At 39.9% G+C, this 20,737-nt stretch overlaps 2 protein-coding genes across 2 annotated transcripts; one reads left to right on the top strand and one right to left on the bottom strand.

Annotated features, from left to right (window-relative positions):
• Positions 1-758: 758 nt before the first annotated feature.
• On the bottom strand, positions 759-9,611 carry LOC138982250 (uncharacterized). The gene is made up of 6 exons (XM_070355488.1): positions 9,528-9,611; positions 7,915-8,087; positions 5,975-6,129; positions 5,318-5,462; positions 4,461-4,612; positions 759-2,297 (listed from the first exon to the last, which is right to left on the bottom strand). Exons 1-6 carry the CDS (start codon positions 9,599-9,601, stop codon positions 1,986-1,988), a joined length of 1,011 nt encoding a protein of 336 aa, XP_070211589.1. The 5' UTR covers positions 9,602-9,611; the 3' UTR covers positions 759-1,985.
• Positions 9,612-9,863: 252 nt separating this feature from the next.
• LOC138982249 (3'-5' exoribonuclease 1-like) lies at positions 9,864-18,436 on the top strand. Its single transcript, XM_070355487.1, has 6 exons — positions 9,864-10,201; positions 11,594-11,835; positions 14,986-15,199; positions 15,724-15,807; positions 16,208-16,317; positions 17,107-18,436. The coding sequence occupies exons 1-6, from the start codon at positions 9,998-10,000 to the stop codon at positions 17,591-17,593; spliced, it is 1,341 nt and encodes a 446-aa protein (XP_070211588.1). The 5' UTR covers positions 9,864-9,997; the 3' UTR covers positions 17,594-18,436.
• The last annotated feature ends 2,301 nt before the right edge of the window (positions 18,437-20,737 follow it).

The raw sequence follows: 20,737 nt of genomic DNA, 5'->3' as shown, positions 1-20,737 counted from the left end.
TACGTCAGTCAATTCCAAAGATCGCTTTTGTGATGAAAAGAATTTGTTTTAGAGTTTGCTGTCCAGAAACCCGTCAAAAAAGAAGGGAAAATGTATGTGAAAGAAAAAAAAACAGGAGCAGAGTGATAAGATAGGAATACAGAGAAATATTTCTTGGGACTTGACCATTGCAGGTAGGTGGACTGAAAGCAGTGTGTGAACAGAACAGAACCAATTCTGTCTGTTTACCATCGCATGAAAGCAGAAAAGAGATCGTCATCAGATTGAATTACAATTACATTAACATGCTTCCATTTGAAACTTCTCGGTCTTCATTGTGGATTGACGCCCTCCCAAAGTCTAATTGAAGCCCGACGTCGCGAGCTTTGGGCGGGCGTCAATCCACAATGGCGACCTCGAAGTTTCAAATGGAAGCATGTTAATGTGTAATTACAAAATGTTACCGATAACATGTACACTTTAAATACCACAAAGTGACACAAGCATCCACAGGGATCAAAAACCAAAACATTTTGTTCCTCCATTGAACACACGCACAAAAAGCAGTAAACTGAAGGAAGACACTATATACTGCCTAATATCAAAATGAGAGACATTTGGAAGAACTCCAGCCAATTAAAATGCTGTTAGCAGCCCCAGCTTCATCACCCTTTAATAAACAATGGAACCCCACTCTCAAGACCCCCCCCACCCCACCCCCCCCCCCCCCCCCCCCCACCACCCAATTCACCTCCCATCCCCAAATTAAAACACGTCGCGTAAGGCAAAAATACAACATTTAGTCAAGTAGCTGTCGAACTCACAGAATGAAACTGAACGCAATGCAACGCAGCAAGACCGTATACTCGTAGCATCGTCAGTCCACCGCTCACGGCAAAGACAGTGAAATTGATAAGAAGAGCGGGGTAGTATTTGCGCTAAGAAGGATTGCAGGCTTTTCTGTACCTCTCTTTGTTTTAACTTTCTGAGCGTGTTTTTTATCCAAACATATCATATCTATATGTTTTTGGAATCAGGAACCGACAAGGAATAAGATGAAAGTGTTTTTAAATTGATTTCGAAAATTTAATTTTGATAATAATTTTTATATATTTAATTTTCAGAGCTTGATTTTAATCCAAATATAACATATTTATATGTTTTTGGAATCAGCAAATGATGGAGAATAAGATGAACGTAAATTTGGATCGTTTTATAAATTTTTATTTTTTTTTACAATTTTCTGATTTTTAATGACCAAAGTCATTAATTAATTTTTGAGCCACCAAGCTGAAATGCAATACCGAAGTCCGGCCTTCGTCAAAGACTACTTGAATAAAAATTTCAACCAATTTGGTTGAAAAATGAGAGCGTGACAGTGCCGCCTCAACTTTCACGAAAAGCCGGATATGACGTCATCAAAGACATTTATCAAAAAAATGAAAAAAACGTTCGGGGATATCATACCCAGGAACTCTCATGTCAAATTTCATAAAGATCGGTCCAGTAGTTTGGTCTGAATCGCTCTACACACACACACGCACAGACAGACAGACAGACACACATACACCACGACCCTCGTTTCGATTCCCCCTCTATGTTAAAACATTTAGTCAAAACTTGACTAAATGTAATTAAGATTTCCTGCCTATTAAAGCTTTGCCTTCTCAGACTTTCTGTTCACAAATTTCTGAAGGTCTTTGAAGGAAGGTTCCACTGTATTAATTCAAACTCCTTCAATGCACATGGGTGCTGTCAGAAAGATCGTCTTCTTCGATGCGGCTGTACATCAGCGTAAGATAACTGCTACTGTATAACAAACTCCTTCAATGCACATGGGTGCTGTCAGAAAGATCGTCTTCTTCGATGCGGCTGTACATCAGCGTAAGATAACTGCTACTGTATTACAAACTCCTTCAAAGCATCTGGATGCTGTCAGAAAGATCGTCTTCTTCGATGCGGCTGTACATCAGCGTAAGATAACTGCTACGGTATAACAAACTCCTTCAAAGCATCTGGATGCTGTCAGAAAGATCGTCTTCTTCGATGCGGCTGTACGTCAGCGTTAGATTACTGCTATCAGGCAGGCTTTGGCGCTGGTACATAAAGCCGATCATGACAAGGCCGCCCACCAGGGCCAGAAGTGAGAAGGCCACGATGCAGCCGATAGTGACCGTGCTCAGTCCTCTGTTAGCGTCCCCACGCTGTTCCTCAGCTATGGGGGATCCAAACATGCTGGCCGCTGATCGGGTGGGGGGAGAGAAACAGCTCTGTCCTGAACAGCAGCACAGTTCTTCCTTTCCATCTGCCTTTGTGACCTGTTGGGAAAATTTAAAATAAGAAATGCTTCAATTAGAAAAAGTGATGTCATAAAAAAAATGTTAACAATAAAAAGGTATTTAGTAAAGCTAAGCAACATGGAAGAAACAGTACATGTATACAGTAGTGGGTGGCCGAGTGGTAACGCACTTGCGCTCGGAAGCGAGAGGTTGCGTGTTCAGGCCTGGGTCAGGCCGCAATTTTCTCCCCCCTTTCCTAACCTAGGTGGTGGGTTCAAGTGCTAGTCTTTCGGATGAGACGAAAAACCGAGGTCCCTTCGTGTACACTACATTGGGGTGTGCACGTTAAAGATCCCACGATTGACAAAAGGGTCTTTCCTGGCAAAATTGTATAGGCATAGATAAAAATGTCCATCAAATACCCGTGGGACTTGGAATAAAGTAAAAAAAAATTCCATCTCACACGGCATTAAGTCTCAGGAAACATGAATACACGCATGCAGGAAAAAAAAATATGGGTAGCGCCGTGTGTATGGCAGCTCGCTTTCCCCGGGGAGAAAGCAGCCCGAATTTCCATGAGGGTAACCTCACTGGACTGTAAATCTTATCCAATCCAATCCAATCCAACTGATGAAGGCAAAGGTTAACTGAATCAGAAAAAATCCCTTCCCAACAAGGCTCATGATATATAATCCTGAATTTCAGCTAGCATGGAACAAAAAGAAACAAATACACAGATACGATACATACAGACCTGTTTACCCACACTTTGACTTTGGTGTACTTTTCACCGAGATTCAGTGTATTTTCAAAATATTGAGCGTATTTTGCAACTCACAAGAAACGTTCATGAGCTATTGCTTCAAGGGCAGCAATAACATTTTCATTTTCGAGGTGTATGTACCAGTGCAAAATGGTATTCCTTACAATGTTAACATGTTAACCGACTGAACGTGTCCACATAGGTCTCCAAAAACAGACGACAACAATGGCGGCAGATAAAATCTCGTCATATCACGTCTCACGTGATTACATTGACCAATCGTCAAAGCTGGATTTTATCCACTAGGCTATCGCGAAAACAGGTTTGGCAACCTACTTCCGATGTCTTCTTCTTCTGCTACCATTTAGTGATCACGATCAAACTTGATTTTTTTTACGATCGTCGTATTTTTTTCTCTCCAAACGTATTGGTCGTATCAGGCTTGGCAACTTTGCGTACAAAATACGGCGAAATCGTATGGGTAAACAGGTCTGTACATATCATATGCACATATGTGCTTGCATGAGCAGTGTGACACACACACACACACAGACACACAGACACACACACGCACACACACACACAGTCAGGTAAATCTATACCAAACAAGAAGAGCAAACGCTCGATCGAGTCACTTTCGCAGTTCTGAATATTATATGAGGCATCAGATGGACAGGAAGAAATTGCTATTCACAACACAATGAGTCACGTTCACATAAAATTTGAGCCCGGTCACTTTTATAGTTTCCGAGAAAAGCCCAACGTTAAGTTGTGTGTTGCCGAACAGAAAAGGCTAGTTATCTCCCTTGTTTTTCTGATAACGTTCGTAAAAGGCTACAGATGTAAATACTTTGATGTAAAGAATAATCCTACAAAGTTTCAATCACATCCGATGAACTTTGTCAAAGATATAAAATGTCTAATTGTTCCTTTGACGCTGACCTGTGACCTTGAAAAAGGTCAAAGGTCAACGAAACCATCGTTAAAGTGTAGAGGTCATTGGAGGTCACGACTAAACAAAATATGAGCCCGATCGCTTTGATAGTTTCCGAGAAAAGTCCAACGTTAAGGTGGTGTCTACGGACGGCCGGCCGGACGGCCGGCCGGACGGCCGGCCGGACAGACTAACACTGACCGATTACATAGAGTCACTTTTTCTCAAGTGACTCAAAAACACTAAATGCTGCATAAATTGCACAAATCAGCATGTATTAAACCAACCAAACCAAAAAGGACCATCCTTCCAAAGCGACAGCAAGTCATATTGTGATTGTAAAATTCAGGATCATCAGTACACACTCATGAACACACATACTCTTGCAGTCTTCAATCATACAATGAACATAATTAAGAAGCTACACAGTACAGTTTCTTTTCTAAAAAACAGAAAGTGACGAAATAATTCCGTTTAACTTCAAGCTTCATATCTTCAAACTCACATTTCTGCAGACGACGGAAGAGCCAGATGTCATGTTAAAATACTGACACTGGTGCAGGTTGTCACAGCTGTAGACAGTCAGCGGGCGGGTGGCGTTGAGTAGACGTGAGCGAATGCACCATGCGTCTGGGTCCTTGCATAGAGTCAATGTGCCTGCACGTCAAAGAATTCATTTGGAAAGGTATTGCACAGTGATACCTGTCATACAAAGCCCCTCTGGTGAGAGGACACCTTCCAAAAAAGGACAGCACATCCTGCAGTCCCTTTTTCTACAGTGGAAACCCCCCTTTTAAGACCTTCAGAAATCTGAGAAAATTAGGCCTTTAAAAGGAGGGAGTCTTAAATTGGTGGGTCAAAAAAAGGGGGGGGGTTCCACTGCATTAGGAAAATCCTTCTCGCGAAACACCACCAACAATGTTGGGACACTTTTGTTTGGTCCAATGGGTATCCTTTCATCACAGGTACATGTACCACTTTTCTAGTTTACATATATATCTATCAGCAGTGCTCTAGGCAGCTGTGTTTTTTGTGGTAAGTTATGCCAAGCCCATGTTCTTTGCACACTGTCACACACAAAACAATTTTTGTGTGCATCAAATCTGGTGACAATTTCAATGAAGAAAACATAAGGTACTGTAAAATGTTGGGTGAATTTGTCGACATGTAACATGTTGGTATTTTTTTTACTTCTTGGGTTTGTTTTTATGTGAAAGCTGGTACTTTTCCACTCATCATACATAGTTCACGCAATTAACGATGAAAAATGCTGCAATACATTTCTATATTTTTTAGAAAAAGACAAAAGAAAGAGTCAGCATGATTGTTTCAAAACCAACGCTGACCGTGACCTTGCCTGACCTGTTCCGACCTGCAGATGATGCCCCCAATGGTGTGTGTTTTTGTAGCAGATCTGAGGCGGGGGAAGCTCTGGCATCACAGACTCTGTGTTACAGTTATCGGTGTCACAGCAGTAAAGGTCACCTGAGTGGCCTGCCACAGTCACCTGCAAATGAAAATTTAAAAGTTGTACAAACTGAACGCACAAACACTGTGGTACTTTACAGTAGAATGTATGGATTGAACATTGGATTGCCCTTCTTTCAGCCATGTGATGTCAGAGGCCAACTAAAACTCATATTTAGGCAGCTGGCTGAGGCAAGACAAGAGTGCATGTTTGTGTGTGTTCAATCATAAAAACAGGAATTCTTTCTAAAAATGGATATATACACTAATACAGTATATTTTATTTGTATTTTTGACCAAAATATGACATTTGACTCAGATCATGACAGTCTATGTTCACCTCTACTGCTAGTGCGGTCTCGGCGAACACTGACTGTCTTGATCAAAAGATCAGGCCGAAAGACCCACACACAGTTTAATGTCCACTGAAGAACGAGACTTTCCTTTCTTCAAAAGAGTGTGTTGTAGAACTATTAATCGGACAAGTTCTTTAGAATAAGCAGAGCAAAGGCAACCCATTCTTTTTAAACTTTAATTTAAGGAACCACTTACATTTCGGTGAAACCCTGGTTTCTTCTTGTAGCACCAGTGATTGAAGTCACATTGAAAAGTAAGACTGCTTGACCGAGAACTGACCGCGGATGAGAGATTTTGCTTCACAATGTAACGGAAGACCACACACATTTGCACATGACTCTCTTCAGACTCTGAAATAAAGGAACAGACACATAATGTTTAAAAAACATAGTTCCATTCACCACAAAAAAATGGATTCATGCACTTTGCATAATGATAATGGTGTAACAGAATACAATGCCAGTAAACACAAGGCGGGATAGAGATTGACAATTGTTCTGAAGCAAAGAAATACACAAATTAAGAGAGAGAGAGAGAGAGAGAGAGAGAGAGAGAGAGAGAGAGAGAGAGAGAGAGAGAGAGAGAGAGAGAGAGAGAGAGAGAGAGAGAGAGAGAGAGAGAGAGAGAGAGAGAGAGAGAGAGATCAGCAAGAGCGAGAGAATATATATATACACATAGAGTAAAGGATGACCTTCCTTGCTCATGACGTAATTTTTCCCGCATTCTCGCTTTTGACGTCAATCTATATCTATCTATTTATGTTTTAACTTAATTGTGGTGAGGCTTATCCTTTTCATTAAGGAAGAGGCATTTACACAATTTTGCAAACCGATGTAAAACAAAACAGTCTTTAATGTCATGATGCCAAGGCACTGAACAGTCCATTTTATGAGTGCCACAGCACTATAAGTATAACTATAAGTCCATATTGCACTGCTAACGCTTTCAGTTTCACATGCAGCATTGAATTATAGTCATGACAGCTTGTTTGACATGATGAATGTTCACTTGTTTGCCACTGAAGAGAGAGAGACGGAGAGAGAGAGAGAGAGAGGAGGAGGGAGAGAGAGAGAGAAATTAAGAGATAGAGAGAGAGTAAGAGATAGATAGAGAGACAATGAAGAGTACATAAACTGTCAATTTAAGAAAACAACAAGAAGAGCAAACGCTCGATCGAGTCACTTTCGCAGTTCTGAATATTATATGAGGCATCAGATGGACAGGAAGAAATTGCTATTCACAACACAATACAGATGTAAATAATTTGATGTAAAGAATAATCCTATAAAGTTTGAATCAAATCCGATGAATAGTTTCAGAGATATGATATTTCAATTTTTTTCCTTCAAGACATACCTGTGACCTTGAAAAAGGTCAAAGGTCACCAAAGCAGACGTCAAAGTGTAGAGGTCACTGGGAGTCACGTTCACATAAAATTTGAGCCCGGTCACTTTTATAGTTTCCGAGAAAAGCCCAACGTTAAGTTGTGTGTTGCCGAACAGAAAAGGCTAGTTATCTCCCTTGTTTTTCTGATAACGTTCGTAAAAGGCTACAGATGTAAATACTTTGATGTAAAGAATAATCCTACAAAGTTTCAATCACATCCGATGAACTTTGTCAAAGATATAAAATGTCTAATTTTTCCTTTGACGCTGACCTGTGACCTTGAAAAAGGTCAAAGGTCAACGAAACCATCGTTAAAGTGTAGAGGTCATTGGAGGTCACGACTAAACAAAATATGAGCCCGATCGCTTTGATAGTTTCCGAGAAAAGTCCAACGTTAAGGTGGTGTCTACGGACGGCCGGCCGGACGGCCGGCCGGACGGCCGGCCGGACAGACTAACACTGACCGATTACATAGAGTCACATTTTCTCAAGTGACTCAAAAACTCTACCCAGCAATATTTATACAACCTGAAGTTATTTTCCCCCTGTTGTTTCTTTTTTAGTAACTAAAGTAAGTCCTGAACGTATACTTCACCTCCGTTACTTCCCAGTTATTCCAGATGCTGAGTGTTCCCCCCTATTAATTATCCAAACATTCAGCAGTAACCCCCAAAGAACAGTTGAACAACATGTTACATGTGTTTTGCAGACACTTGCTTTTTTGTTGAAATTCACTCTTATAGTCTTACCCTTTTCATCCAAAATAACAGGTATTGTTGTGTGGCTGTTGTTGTAATCAGTGCTGATCAAGTTGTCATTCAGGTGAACCTTTGTGGTTATACAGGACTGGTTCTGCATCATGTTCATGTGGTCTGGGCTTTTGTAGTAACAATATGTGACCACAGCTGCTGAAGGAACATTGCTGAAATAAAGAAACAGAAGAAAAAAATAGTTTTACTATTATTGCAACCGGTTACGTACACTTACAGTCATGTATACACTTAAACAGGCATGAGCAAGACCGGTCGCCCACTCGCCACAGGCGACCAGAAATGAGTGTGGGCGAGTAGAAAGTCTTATAATGATCGCCCACTTGGCGAGTGAAAATTTTGGGTCTGTGGTATTATCATTTTCCGAGCGACGATTGTCTGTTGTGAATGTGGAGCACATTGTCGTCTACGACTGCTAAATTTAGATGTGATCAGAGCTCCAGTTCGAACTGATCGGGAAATTCACTTTAGTGACCATGAACCAATCAGAATGACCAGAACACTATTTCGGGGTTATCAGGACTTTCCGTTGACGCGATTTTAACCAATCGACGTAGCACACGTGTCTCAGCAGCCTAGGCAGATCTGAAGCTGTAAACATGTGGAAATACTTGGACAACAGACTGCCAGCCCCCAAAGAAAAAAGCCAAACCAGAGGGAACAGAGTCCGAGAGACTGAAAAAGTATGACTCCGGACAGAGGAAGCGTTCCTTCCATGCAGGCACATGGACACAATCTGACTCTGGTGAGCAGAGAGACTGGCTAAACTATGATCGGGAAAAAAACGTCATGTTGTGTACTGCTTGCGAAAAGCATGCTGCATCTGAGAAGGAGAGAAAGGGGCCATTCGTTGTTGGTACGGAAAAATTTAAGCTAGAAAACATACGTGCACACGAAACATCAAAATCTCACCAACAAAACACCAAAAACTGGGTAAACTCAAACAAAACGGCCGAAGACACCGAGGGGGGACACGCTATGCACCAGCTAACGCAAAAGACCAGCGTGCTCGTGTCGCTCAACTGAAGCGATCGGTACAGGCGTTTGCAAAGACCTGCTCGCCTTTCACCACGTTTGAATGGATGGAATCATTTTGTTCTTTGGTAACTCATTTTTGTGGGCAAGTGAATTTGTTTGTGGGCTAGTCAATTTTGAAAGTCACTAGCCCACAAGGCGAGTGAAAATGTTGGAACTTGCTCATGCATGCCTGACTTATCAAGTTTTACTTTGAAGAAATGCTTTTCAAACTGCAGTCACATGATGAACTTTTGTTTTTTACAAGACAGTGAGTCTAAATCGACGATCTGGCCCACTACACAGCAGGGATACCCCCACAACAGGAATCGATCTCTATATGTACGGCCGTGTGTGAGACGCACGCCCGTGTTTGTGTGTGTGATTACATACAGTGACTACACGCCAGTGTGTGTGTGTGTGTGTGTGAATCACTGAACGTGTTCTTTCAGTTTCACTTGCATGGATCTTCTTGTTATCAACTGACGTTTGTTCAAATATAGGAGCACAATCAGACACCAATAATACAGCAAAAAAACAACAACAACACACAATACAACAAGAACTGTGCAACTCACAGAACTGCCAGCAGAAATAGGGCAATCTTCATCGCAATTTCGATTTTCCAACAGCAACTAGCAGTGACTTCCATGTTGGGTCGCATGCGATCGTAACAACAAAAATACATAATAAGGTTGAATCGAATGTAAATGGAAAATGCAAATTGAACGCAAATCAATATCAACAGATTCTGAAAAATAAAAATCTTAATCGGGATAGCAAAATGATTTGAAATTTGGAACTGTGCAAAAATGAACTTGTAAATAGAAACGTGTCTAGGCACTATCCATTTTAAGATTATTTTCACTGCCTTGCGCCGAATCCAACATTTTTATTATTTTCAACGTTGTAAGCGCAGCAAACTTCCCAAGATGGTACCCGCTCGCCACTGAGGAAGTGGTCAGTTGGGAAGACCACGATGCAGCCCTAGACCGTAAAGACAAGGTTTCTGCACCATTTTTTGTTGTCTCTCTGGTGTTTTTCAACCATGAACGGCATAAAAGCAGTAAGAAAACCCAGAAGTCGCAGTGGAAGCGCAGCCTCAAACTCAGAGTCCGAACTGACGTTGGGAAGTTCAACGCCTGTAAAGATGACGGACTCCATGTCAGAACACAACATCACTTCTTCCACTTCCAGAAAATCCAAATGTCATCAAGCTGTCCACAACCCGAATCCATCTTATGCTGAAAGGGTTGGTATATATTTGCATTGAATTGTTTTAGTTTTTGTTGTTTGCTGTCTGATCCATGTATTAGACTACTCAACAGCTTTGCAGATGAGATACGGCAAAGTGAAACTGAAAGTAGACATTTTGACACTTGCTGATATGATTGTGTTCTTTGCAATGCACATGAACATTTGTTATGACAGTTATCTAGTGTTGTCTTTTGTGTGTGTAATTTGTTCTTTCTTCTAATCAGTCCAAGACTGTAAATGACAACTGTCTGTTTCTTCAACTTAGTTTAGGCCAAAAAAAATAATAGGTGTGGTTACGGTAACATAGCCAAAAAAAATAGGGTAGGGAGGTAGGCAATCACTTTTTTTTTTCTTCACTTTTTTTTCTAATGTGTACAAATTAAACCTACTTGACAGGGAAATAAGTGTGCGACTCGGGCGCTTTCGCTTTCATTGCGTTTTGTGCACTCGTTTACTTGTTTTTTTTGGTATTTGTTTGACAAATGTAATAAAAAGTTATAGGGTCGGCCCCCAAAAATAGGGTAGGTCGGGTTACCGTAACCACACCTATTTTTTTTTTAGGCCTTATTGATTTAATTTGTATACACTTTCACTGTGACTGACCCTGTGTACTCTTTTGGACTAGCAAGAATGATCCTTATTTGCAAGTATATTTGACAGTTTGGACCAGGCTGAGGTCTTTGTTTCAAGGTTTTGTATTGCTGTTGACAGATAAATATTGTGATCATTGTTTTTCTTTCGATAAAGTTCTTGGGACCAAAAATATCAAATGTTTGTTTCCAAAGACAAGGCCTACAAAATGTAGGGTCGATAGGTCAGTTCCTTTTATTTATTTTTATTGTTTTTGTCTGACTTTTTAAAATTTATTTACACATGCAGGCACATATATGGCTTTTTATTAGGCCTAAAAAAAAAATAGGTGTGGTTACGGTAACCCGACCTACCCTATTTTTAGGGGCCGACCCTATAACTTTTTATTACATTTGTCAACAAAAAAAACGAGTGCAGAAAACGCAATGAAAGCGACAGCGCTCGAGTCGCACACTTATTTCCCTGTCAAGTAGGTTTAATTTACAAGTACACATTAGAAAAAAAAGTTTAAAACAAAAAAAGTGATTGCCTACCTTCCTACCCTAATTTTTTTGGCTATGTTACCTTAACCACACCTTTTTTTTTTGGCCTTAGTGAAAATAGTGCAAGTTTTGTCCCTCGGATGTTTGAGAAGAGTAACTATTCTTGAAAACAACTTGAGTTGAAAGTCTGCAAAATTGAGTTTTGTCATTTTTTATTTATTTTTGAAGGATCAAAAAAAGTTCTAGGGTCAAGGGGGACAAATAGGGTCGATTGGGGAATCGGTAACATTGATTTTTTTTCTTGGACTCATCAGGGTGCCATTGGAGATGGAGGTTACCAGCTTGAAAAACAAACCAAGGATGTACAACCTGAAGACAGTTTTCAGCCAGCGCCTGACCTATCTGATGATGATGTTGTCAGCACCTGCAGCAGTGAAAAGCAGCCTGATTTCTCAGATCCAATTTTTCGCAAATTGTCACGCCTCAATGGAGAGATCAACCGTATGCGCAAGGAAGAGCTACGCCAGAAGTTGGCAGAACTTCATTTACATGCAGGGTCAGTTTCCTCAATTCGATATGAATTTACCCAAAATACGTTTCTTGGACCATCTGTGGCCTTAATTTAAAAGCTGAAGTCCCTCTATGACTATCCGGGGCTCTGTGTTTTAAAAGATAGGGCTGAGAATCATGTGTACAGTGAACAGGGCCTGAAACCCCACCTATACTGCGTGTATGACCTTGAAAGCTTCATTCAACGCCTGAATTTTGCTGAGGTAACTTCCAGTTTGTTCTCTCAGGACTGAGCATACTGTATTTTCAAGAGAGAGCAATGTGAAAAAATAAACACCTCGGCAGAAATTCGAACTCGGGACCTCAAGATTTCGGGAATGATGTCCTAACCACTAGGCTACTGTCAGTGTTTCCCAACCTAAAAAAACAAAGTTTTTTCACTCCCAAGCAAAAAGTTAAGAAGTTTTTTTACTCCCAATCCAAATGTTAAGGAGGTTTTTTTTCTGCGGTGCGGTATTAATTAATACTACATAAAAAAATAGCCTTCATGAATGCACAGCTGTAATTGATTTTTTTTTAAACTATCAAGGTGTTGTTTTAAATGTTGAGTTTTGACTTGGTATTTGCGCGCGCTCGTACACACACACACACTCACACACACACACACAGTCACACACCTTTCTCTCTGCAAACCGTACACACCAACGCATTTGGGACCGTCGCATCCTCATCTGTTTTCGCCAACCATGGAAAATCCCGTTACCACTGATCGAGAATTTGATGGTGTGTACGATTAGCACTTTCAGAGCTAGAGGCATCATCAGGTTGTGTAGCAGGCACTATAAACCCAAACAAAGCCAGCGATGCGGTCTTTTTAGATTTCGTATGTTGTTTACTTTTTTTCCCTTTAGACGCCATTTTGATCATAAGCACATGGCACGCATCAAGGGAAACTACTCGTTATTGCATTTCAGTTGTTGCCCCTTTACATTGTTAGGGAAGCTTCTTCAGTTCATGGCCGTCGACTCTCGGCGAGCGGCGAGTCTGAGCGCAACTAAAATAGGGTTTGCTTCTGAAAGTACATCGATGTACTTTTTCTACACTGCTCAATATCGAAACCCAATACTTCCATCTGAAATTCTTGAACGTTTTTATACTCCCAAATGATTTTTCATTTCGTTTTTTTACTCCCAAGCTAAAAAAAATGACGTTTTTTGGAAAAACATGACGTAAAAAAACTCCCAATTGGGAGTGATGTGAAACACTGTACTGTGCCAATTGTGAGAAAGAAGGAAAAACATTAATATGAATAGATGAACTCCGGAAATAACTTTTGCTGCAGAAAAAACAAGTCGCGTAAGGCGAAATTACTACATTTAGTCAAGCTGTGGAACTCACAGAATGAAACTGAACGTAGTCCGCCGTTAGTGCAAAAGGCAGTGAAAGTGACGAGCCTGTTTGGCGCGGCAGCAGTTGCGCTGTGCTTCATAGCACGCTTTACTGTACCTCTCTTCGTTTTAACTTTCTGAGCGTGTTTTTAATCCAAACATATCATATCTATATGTTTTTGGAATCAGGAACCGACAAGGAATAAGATAAAGTAGTTTTTAAATCGATTTCGGAAATTTAATTTTGATCATAATTTTTATATTTTTAATTTTCAGAGATTGTTTTTAATCCAAATATAACATATGTATATGTTTTTGGAATCAGAAAATGATAAAGAATAAGATGAAATTGTTTTTGGATCGTTTAATAAAAAAATAATTTTAATTACAAGTTTCCGATTTTTAATGACCAAACTCACTCATTAGTTTTTAAGCCACAAAGCTGAAATGCAATACCAAACCCCGGCCTTCGTCGAAGATTGCTTGGCCAAAATTTCGATCAATTTGATTGCAAAAATGAGGGTGTGACAGTGCCGCCTCAACTTTTACAAAAAGCCGGATATGACGTCATCAAAGACATTTATCGAAAAAATGAAAAAAATGTCCGGGGATATCATACCCAGAAACTCTCATGTCAAATTTCATAAAGATCGGTCCAGTAGTTTGGTCTGAATCGCTCTACACACACACACAGACACACACACACACACACACATACACCACAACCCTCGTCTCGATTCCCCCCTCTACGTTAAAACATTTAGTCAAAACTTGACTAAATGTAAAAAGAGCAAACAAACCCGTGTGACAAAATAGGCCAATCACTATTGACTTGCATGTCTTACACGTGCTCGCGACAACATGTAGCAACACGCCGCTCGCAAGTGATTGGCCTAATTTTGTCACGTGGGTTTGTTTGCCCTTTTTTTTCCACAGCAAAAGTATTTCCGAAAATCATCGATTGATTTATGTTATTCTTGAAGCAACTAATTTATACATCTATTCATCTTTTGTTCAAAATGAATATAACTATTTCTTTCAACTGCACAAAGCTTTGGAAGGATTCAAGTACAGTTCTTTCATTTTTCTTGCATGTTGTAAATAGAAATATTGCAGCCATCGCTTGGCGCATATATGTCATGTAGCATGGTGGCGTAAACATGTGCTGCGTTTCCGTAAAATATGTTTGCAAAATAAATGCAAATTTAAACGGCAATTTTGACGTTTTTACAACGCATGAATGGTAATTCAAGCGTAGAATGATATTAAATTGTCAATTATTCTGCTTTGTCAATACTGGTGGAGTGGTCTAACGGTTAAGACATCAGCCCGACATCTCAAAGTCTTGAGTTTGAATCTCTGCCGAGGCTTTTTTTTTCTGCTCGATCCCTCTTGACAAGTATGCTCAGCCCAGAGAGAGCAAACTGGAAGTTACCACAGCAAAATTCAAGCGTTGAATGAAGCTTTCAAGGTCATACACGCAGTATAGGTGGCCGTGGGGTTTAAAACCGATTTTGCTGTACAGAATTCTGTACTTGATTCTCAGCCCTATCTTTTCAAACACCCAGCCCCGGATAGTCATAAAGATACCTCAGCTTTAAGCAAAGGGTCAGAGCATCACAATGCTGTTGTTTTAGAATTGTTTTTGTGTTGGTTGTTGAAATGAATGGAAACAGTAAGTAACAGAAACTAACACATACAAAAAAATATATTTGTTAGTTTCACAATTTTTAATTTAAATTTTGTTGTTGTTGTAATAATGCAGTACAAGTACATGCCTTGTTCTCAACAGTATTTGTATTCTTCAGGGGTGTAAAAGAGGTGCTGAAGAAACGTCTGAAGAATTACTACAGGCGGAAAAAGCTGATCGCAGCCAACGTGAAGAATGGAGTTGGGGACAACCAGTACGATTACCTGATCATCATCGACTTTGAGGCCACCTGCCAGGACAACAATGACAAGTTCATTCACGAGATCATTGAGTTTCCAGCTGTGCTAGTTGATGTCCAGCAGAAAGAAATTGTGAGTGTATGTAGTTTTCTGCTGCCAGCACTCCACAGCCCTTATGTCAAAGATGCTGTTTTCTCTTGTCATGTTCATGTGCCAGTCTTCTCCTGTGGCATACGAATGCTGTCATCTTCTTCAGGGCCGCCAGGTCATCAAACAGCTTCTTCTGCAGGGGGGTCTCATCCGGCCATATGCACCATTTATCCTCTTGCATGTGCCATTGGTTCATAATACATGTACAGTTATTTGCTAATGTCATGGATGTACAGGATTATTACAAATTACTTTCTGCCTGGCTTAATTCATTGTCTGCAGGTATGTGTTGATCGACACTGGCTCTCAGCATTAGTCAAAGCGTGTAGTTGAACAATTCTTGCCATATTATTTCTGCTACAGACAAATCAAACGTGTATGAGATAGTAGTTTTTGATGCTTACATGTAAAATAGCCTCAGCTTGTGGTAGGTTTGAGACATTTGTTTTCGTTTGTTGTTTCCCTCTTTTGGTAATTTTCATCAACATGACTTTTGTGACTTCCAGGTGGGGATGTTCAGGGAGTTCTGCAGGCCAACCCTCAACCCTGTGTTGTCTGAATTTTGCAAAACGCTGACTGGAGTGAATCAGGTGAGTAAGTCAGGATGTTATAATCCTTGTTTCGTCTTTACTTTGTCACAAAGTCATCTCCCCCCAGGTGTACTTCTCTAATTTCTTGACAAAGGCTACTCATCGACAAGCGCTGACAGTATCGTTTCAATAGCTAGTATAACCAGATTCAGCTTGAAAATGCATACGCACACAGAGGTATAATAGTTAATACTAGATTTTTAGCTCAGCTGTTTGTGTTTTCTCCAAAACGGTATTCATTGCACTGTTGCAGAGATTTGGAACGCACAAGATTGAACTTTCACAAGGGACGTCTAACTAATTAATAATAATCAGAAGCTCCACCAATGTAATTGCTGACATGAAAATGTGGCATTTGTGGCTCCTGCAAAACATGCTCAGTGTACTTATTGATTTGCAGTCAGAGGTGGACAATGCCTCCGAGTTTCCTGCAGTGCTAAACCAGTTTGAAGAATGGATGCAAGCACGAGGCCTTGGCTGCAAGCATTCCTTTGCTGTTGTCACTGATGGGTGAGTCGGATCTTTGGCAGTAGAAAGCAGTTTGAGATGTGTTAGTATTACTTACATGATGGGATCCAATTGTCATGTAGTTTTGCTTGTTTGTCCATTTTTTTTTATGAATAAAATAAAATATCTCATGCTTCAATTTAAAAACAAATTGAAAACCTCAGTGTTGACTCAGAAAGCAAAATTGAAAATAGAGTATGTCTTTCTTGGATTCTGTGATTTGATTGTGCAAGTGTATGCAATGCCTTTAGTTTTTGGAGTTCAGTTTTTCAGCACATTCTTGTCATGCTGAGGATAGTCCTCTGGGTCTTCTGTGGGGTAGTTTGTACCTGGGTGTAAGCATGTAACTCACTAACTGTGCCTGTAACCATCATTTTAGCAATTTGATAACGTTATGAACCAAGAAAAAGTAAATAGATATCATGCCATGGTGTTGGGAGCTCTGGCAGTGTTAGCAAATGCTAGCTGCACCCAGGATCCAACATTTATTTGCTATGGCAAATTTGCTGAAATATCCACACAAGTTTCCAGAATTTGGGGAAATGTTATAAATTCTTGTTTATTATTATTATTATTATTATTATTATTATTATTATTATTATTATTATTATTATTATTCCTTGATGATACATTTCCCCCACTGTGAAACAGTTTGGCAATCCTGCTGAAATAATGGCACAGTTTTCATGGAAAGAAATTAATTTTGTATGATTCAATTTATTTGCAGTAGACAGTTGTGCATTCGGTGATCTCTCATACACATAATTACGCACTCTTGCTGTTTTCTTTTAGTCCATGGGACATTCAGCGCTTCATGAGCAAGCAGTGTGAGATAAGCAAGCTACCCTTTCCAAGGTGGGCGCGACGTTGGATAAACTTGCGAAAAGCCTTCTGCAATTTCTACGACTGCAAGCGCCTAAACCTGCAGCACATGCTCACCAACTTGGGCCTACAGTTCGAGGGGAGACCCCACTGCGGTCTCGACGACTCGAAAAACATCGCTCGCATCGTCTGCCACCTCCTGGAGGATGGATGCATCTTCAAGGTCAATGAGGTGTTTGACAACCGCTCCAACCTTCCCAAGCCCAGCCGCTTTGTGGACACGGGGGACGGTATGCACAGTGGGGACTACAAGCCCATGCAGAAGAAAACGCTGGCGGGAGGGCTGGATGGTGGTAATGGTGTGAAGAGGGAGAAGTCTGTGAAGGAACTGTCAGGTCTGGAGACGGATGAAGAGATCAGTGACCTCATGTACTATTTTGAGTTGCAGTCCAGCTAGGCAAAGCTTTTTTTTCTTTCTTTTCCCATTTGCTGATATATTTGAGCTTTTTTGATTTATTTACGTCCCTATTTTATTTGTTTATTTTATTTATTTGTGGTTACTTAATCTATTTGTATTTTTCTCTGTCTGTGTATTTCAATGTTTTTGTTTTTATTTGTGGTGACAGACATATTTTTTTTGCCACTGATTTTGTTGCTGTTGAAACACATTGCTTAGATTTCTAACCATAGTGTGATATATGTTCTACATCGTCTTTTTTTTCTGCTTAGATCTTCATAGTCTTTCATTTTGAGGAATGAATTTGATTGATTTTAAACCAGGGGGACAATGTGCTCATTTGGTTTTACTGTTCATGCTCATCTGTGAATCAAAATATTGTAGGAAATTTTTTGCCGGTAAGCGTCACTTTTGTCCCCATTTCTTCTGTTTGTCTTATTTTTACTTTTATTTTATTTATACATATTTATTATTTATTTTATTTTCTTACTTTTAAACAACAAGATTTGTTTTATTTTCTACTAAATTTTTTAATACATGCACAGGAAAAAAGTTTTAAAGTCGGAGTTCAACTTTTCCTTAGTTGCATTCCTGCACTTGCTTTGTTCAACAAAGCATTTGTGTGAAAAGATTGGACCAAATCTGCCATATTCTGTAGTGAACAGCAGAATTATGTGTGATCCCTCATAACATAGATTGGTAATTGTACCTCAGTCATGTGATGTGTGATTCTTGTGATTATTTCCCAGGACAGAGTAAAATTAAATTCCCAAGGTGAATTTGCAATGCGTTGTCCACAATAAAATTGCAAAAAAAAAGATAAAACATAATATGCTGATTGAATGTCCTGTGTCGGGTATTGTTGAATGTTCGGTTCTAAAACCAACGACAATGTATCATGTGTGTGTGTGTGTGTGTGTGTGTTTATATCACGGTCATGGTCTTTGTGTGACCTGTGTCTTCTAAACGCTGTTCAACACAGACCATTTGTCAAGGCACACACATGGTTAACCTTAGAACAGTATGTGTGCATGTGCTACTTTAAGTTAACTCAAAACTAAAACAGTGTGCCATACAAACTGCAAACAAAGACAGCAGTGCTGATTATATCTTCAGACTGATTATTTCACAAGTGATATTGTTTACATTTCATGAACAGAACTGTCTGGCTGCATACCTCTGCAACATTTTATGGCAAGAAAAGTGTAGTACATGTACGTTGCTTCTGTTTTCCTTTCCGTCTTGAAATAAAAAATTGTTACAGAAGCTACTTGCATTGAAAGAGCATCGAAGGGTAGATTATTATGATCAGAGGCCGAGTTTCATGTACGATTAAAATGCTGAATCAACCTTGCCTATACACAAACAACAAGTCAGATGTACAGATATATCGCCACCGTAGACTCGTAGTCAAGGGAAGAATTTTGTAAGTCTTGAATACTAGTTTGTTGCCTTGACTTTTTTTCCATCATCAACCCCCCCCCATGAAAAACTAAACAAACTACAGCAGCAAGCACAAGAACGAAAATAAATTTAATATCTTCAAAAATAACGGACAGGTTGCTTTAAACTACTGAGTGCTTTAAAGTACTGAGCAGAAACGTGGAACTGTCTGCCAGTACGAACTGCTGGAAGGATCCAGGGAGGTAACCTCGAGGAAACGCACTTTGTCCAGATCAATTAAAGCTGCAGTTATTTCCCTTAGTCCACTTGTCCCTTGCGCTGAACTGCTTGTGTTCTGTGTTTAGCTTGGTCTTTCGTTCGTCAGATAGTCTTATTTTACCCCTCTCAATACATACAATCCTCTCTGCTCTCCTTTTCTGCTATGTTCTATATTTTTCATGTTACATTTTAAGGAGCTCAAATAATTGTGAAATCTTGCTAACCCTGTCTTTTCCTGGAGGTGTTTGTTTGTCAGTTCTTCCTTTCTGTGTCCATCTTGCTTGTTTTGTGCTAATGTTCGTTTTCTTGTTGTTTCGCCTTGAAGGTTCATTGTCTTCACTTATACACACACAATACACAACACCGTCAACAACATTTTAATAGGAACACAAGTTGGTAAATGTAAAAAGGGCTAAAATGAGCAAGCATTTAATTAACAAGTGAATGAATCGATCAATCACTCAAAAACATGGGGTTGTAATGAACAAAGAAAGGGAAAATGTCTATACCTTTTTTTTTTTTTCTTCTTTTCTTGGCATTAGCCTGACGTGCTATTCATCCTTAGACTGTGCAAAAGTACTTGTGTGCACACTCACACATATAAATGCGTGTGTTAATTCATTATCGAAATATTTGATTTTTGTTGTGTATCTACATATCTATTTGTAAATGAATTCATTTATTCTTCTAATTACTTAAAATACGTCTATTCATTCAATCTTGATGGGAGACAATCAGTAAGTTATCGTCTTCACTGTTGCTTATTTACACAGGACAGGTTGTTTCCCTTTAACTGGCTGAATTTACGTAGTACTACGTGTACCAATCAAAGACAAAATGAGAACAGCAGTAAGGGGGTTGGTTTCTAGACCTCGCCGGAGTTTTGTTCTTCTCGCAGCTTTAGTATTGCAAAGACATTGTCAGGTTGCTCTTGGCTTTAAAAATGTTGGTATTATTAAGAGGGCCCCAAAGGGTTTAAAATCGTGATCGTGATTGGCGTTTTTTGACCTTTCTGTGACCGTGATGGGACTTTGCCCGTGATCCGTGGTGACAAAAAAATCAAATCTCGTGATCGTGATCGTCATTTGTTTTCGTGATCGTGATGGGCATTATTGCAAAGCATTTTATTTTCAAAGTACATTTTTCACAGCTGTATCACTCTATGATCCTCTATTCGTCAAGGTGTTTGTGATCGTGAAAACAAAAATCAAGGTAACTGTGATCGTGAAAGCTAAAATTTCCCTTCCCGTGATCGTGACGGCAAGGGAAGGGGGGGGGGGCTGGGGGCTAGTTTTGGGGCCCTCTATTTAACTTTGTACTACTAGTGCAGTTTTGCAAGGATCATAAAAGTGTGAGGCATTTAAATGCCGCGAAAATGGTGAAGGCAGAGTGGAGACAGAGTAAGTGGCAGTCATCGCATTAGCACATGCTTAAAATTCCGTCATGACAAAGATCGACTGATAGGGGCGCATCCGGGATGTA

The sequence above is a fragment of the Littorina saxatilis genome, linkage group LG12, assembly GCF_037325665.1.
Source record: "Littorina saxatilis isolate snail1 linkage group LG12, US_GU_Lsax_2.0, whole genome shotgun sequence".
NCBI lineage: Eukaryota > Metazoa > Mollusca > Gastropoda > Littorinimorpha > Littorinidae > Littorina > Littorina saxatilis.
This window is presented reverse-complemented; position numbering and strand designations above follow the sequence as displayed.

Excerpts from the sequence above, each read along its gene's own strand:
- LOC138982249 (XM_070355487.1), top strand. The coding sequence starts at position 9,998 with ATGAACGGCATAAAAGCAGTAAGAAAACCCAGAAGTCGCAGTGGAAGC. Across the intron at positions 15,808-16,207 it reads CGCTGACTGGAGTGAATCAG|TCAGAGGTGGACAATGCCTC; the intron begins GTGAGTAAGTCA and ends ATTGATTTGCAG. Across the intron at positions 16,318-17,106 it reads TTTGCTGTTGTCACTGATGG|TCCATGGGACATTCAGCGCT; the intron begins GTGAGTCGGATC and ends GTTTTCTTTTAG.
- LOC138982250 (XM_070355488.1), bottom strand. The coding sequence starts at position 9,601 with ATGGAAGTCACTGCTAGTTGCTGTTGGAAAATCGAAATTGCGATGAAG. Across the intron at positions 5,463-5,974 it reads AACCAGGGTTTCACCGAAAT|GTGACTGTGGCAGGCCACTC; the intron begins GTAAGTGGTTCC and ends TTTCATTTGCAG. Across the intron at positions 4,613-5,317 it reads TCATCTGCAGGTCGGAACAG|GCACATTGACTCTATGCAAG; the intron begins GTCAGGCAAGGT and ends TTTGACGTGCAG.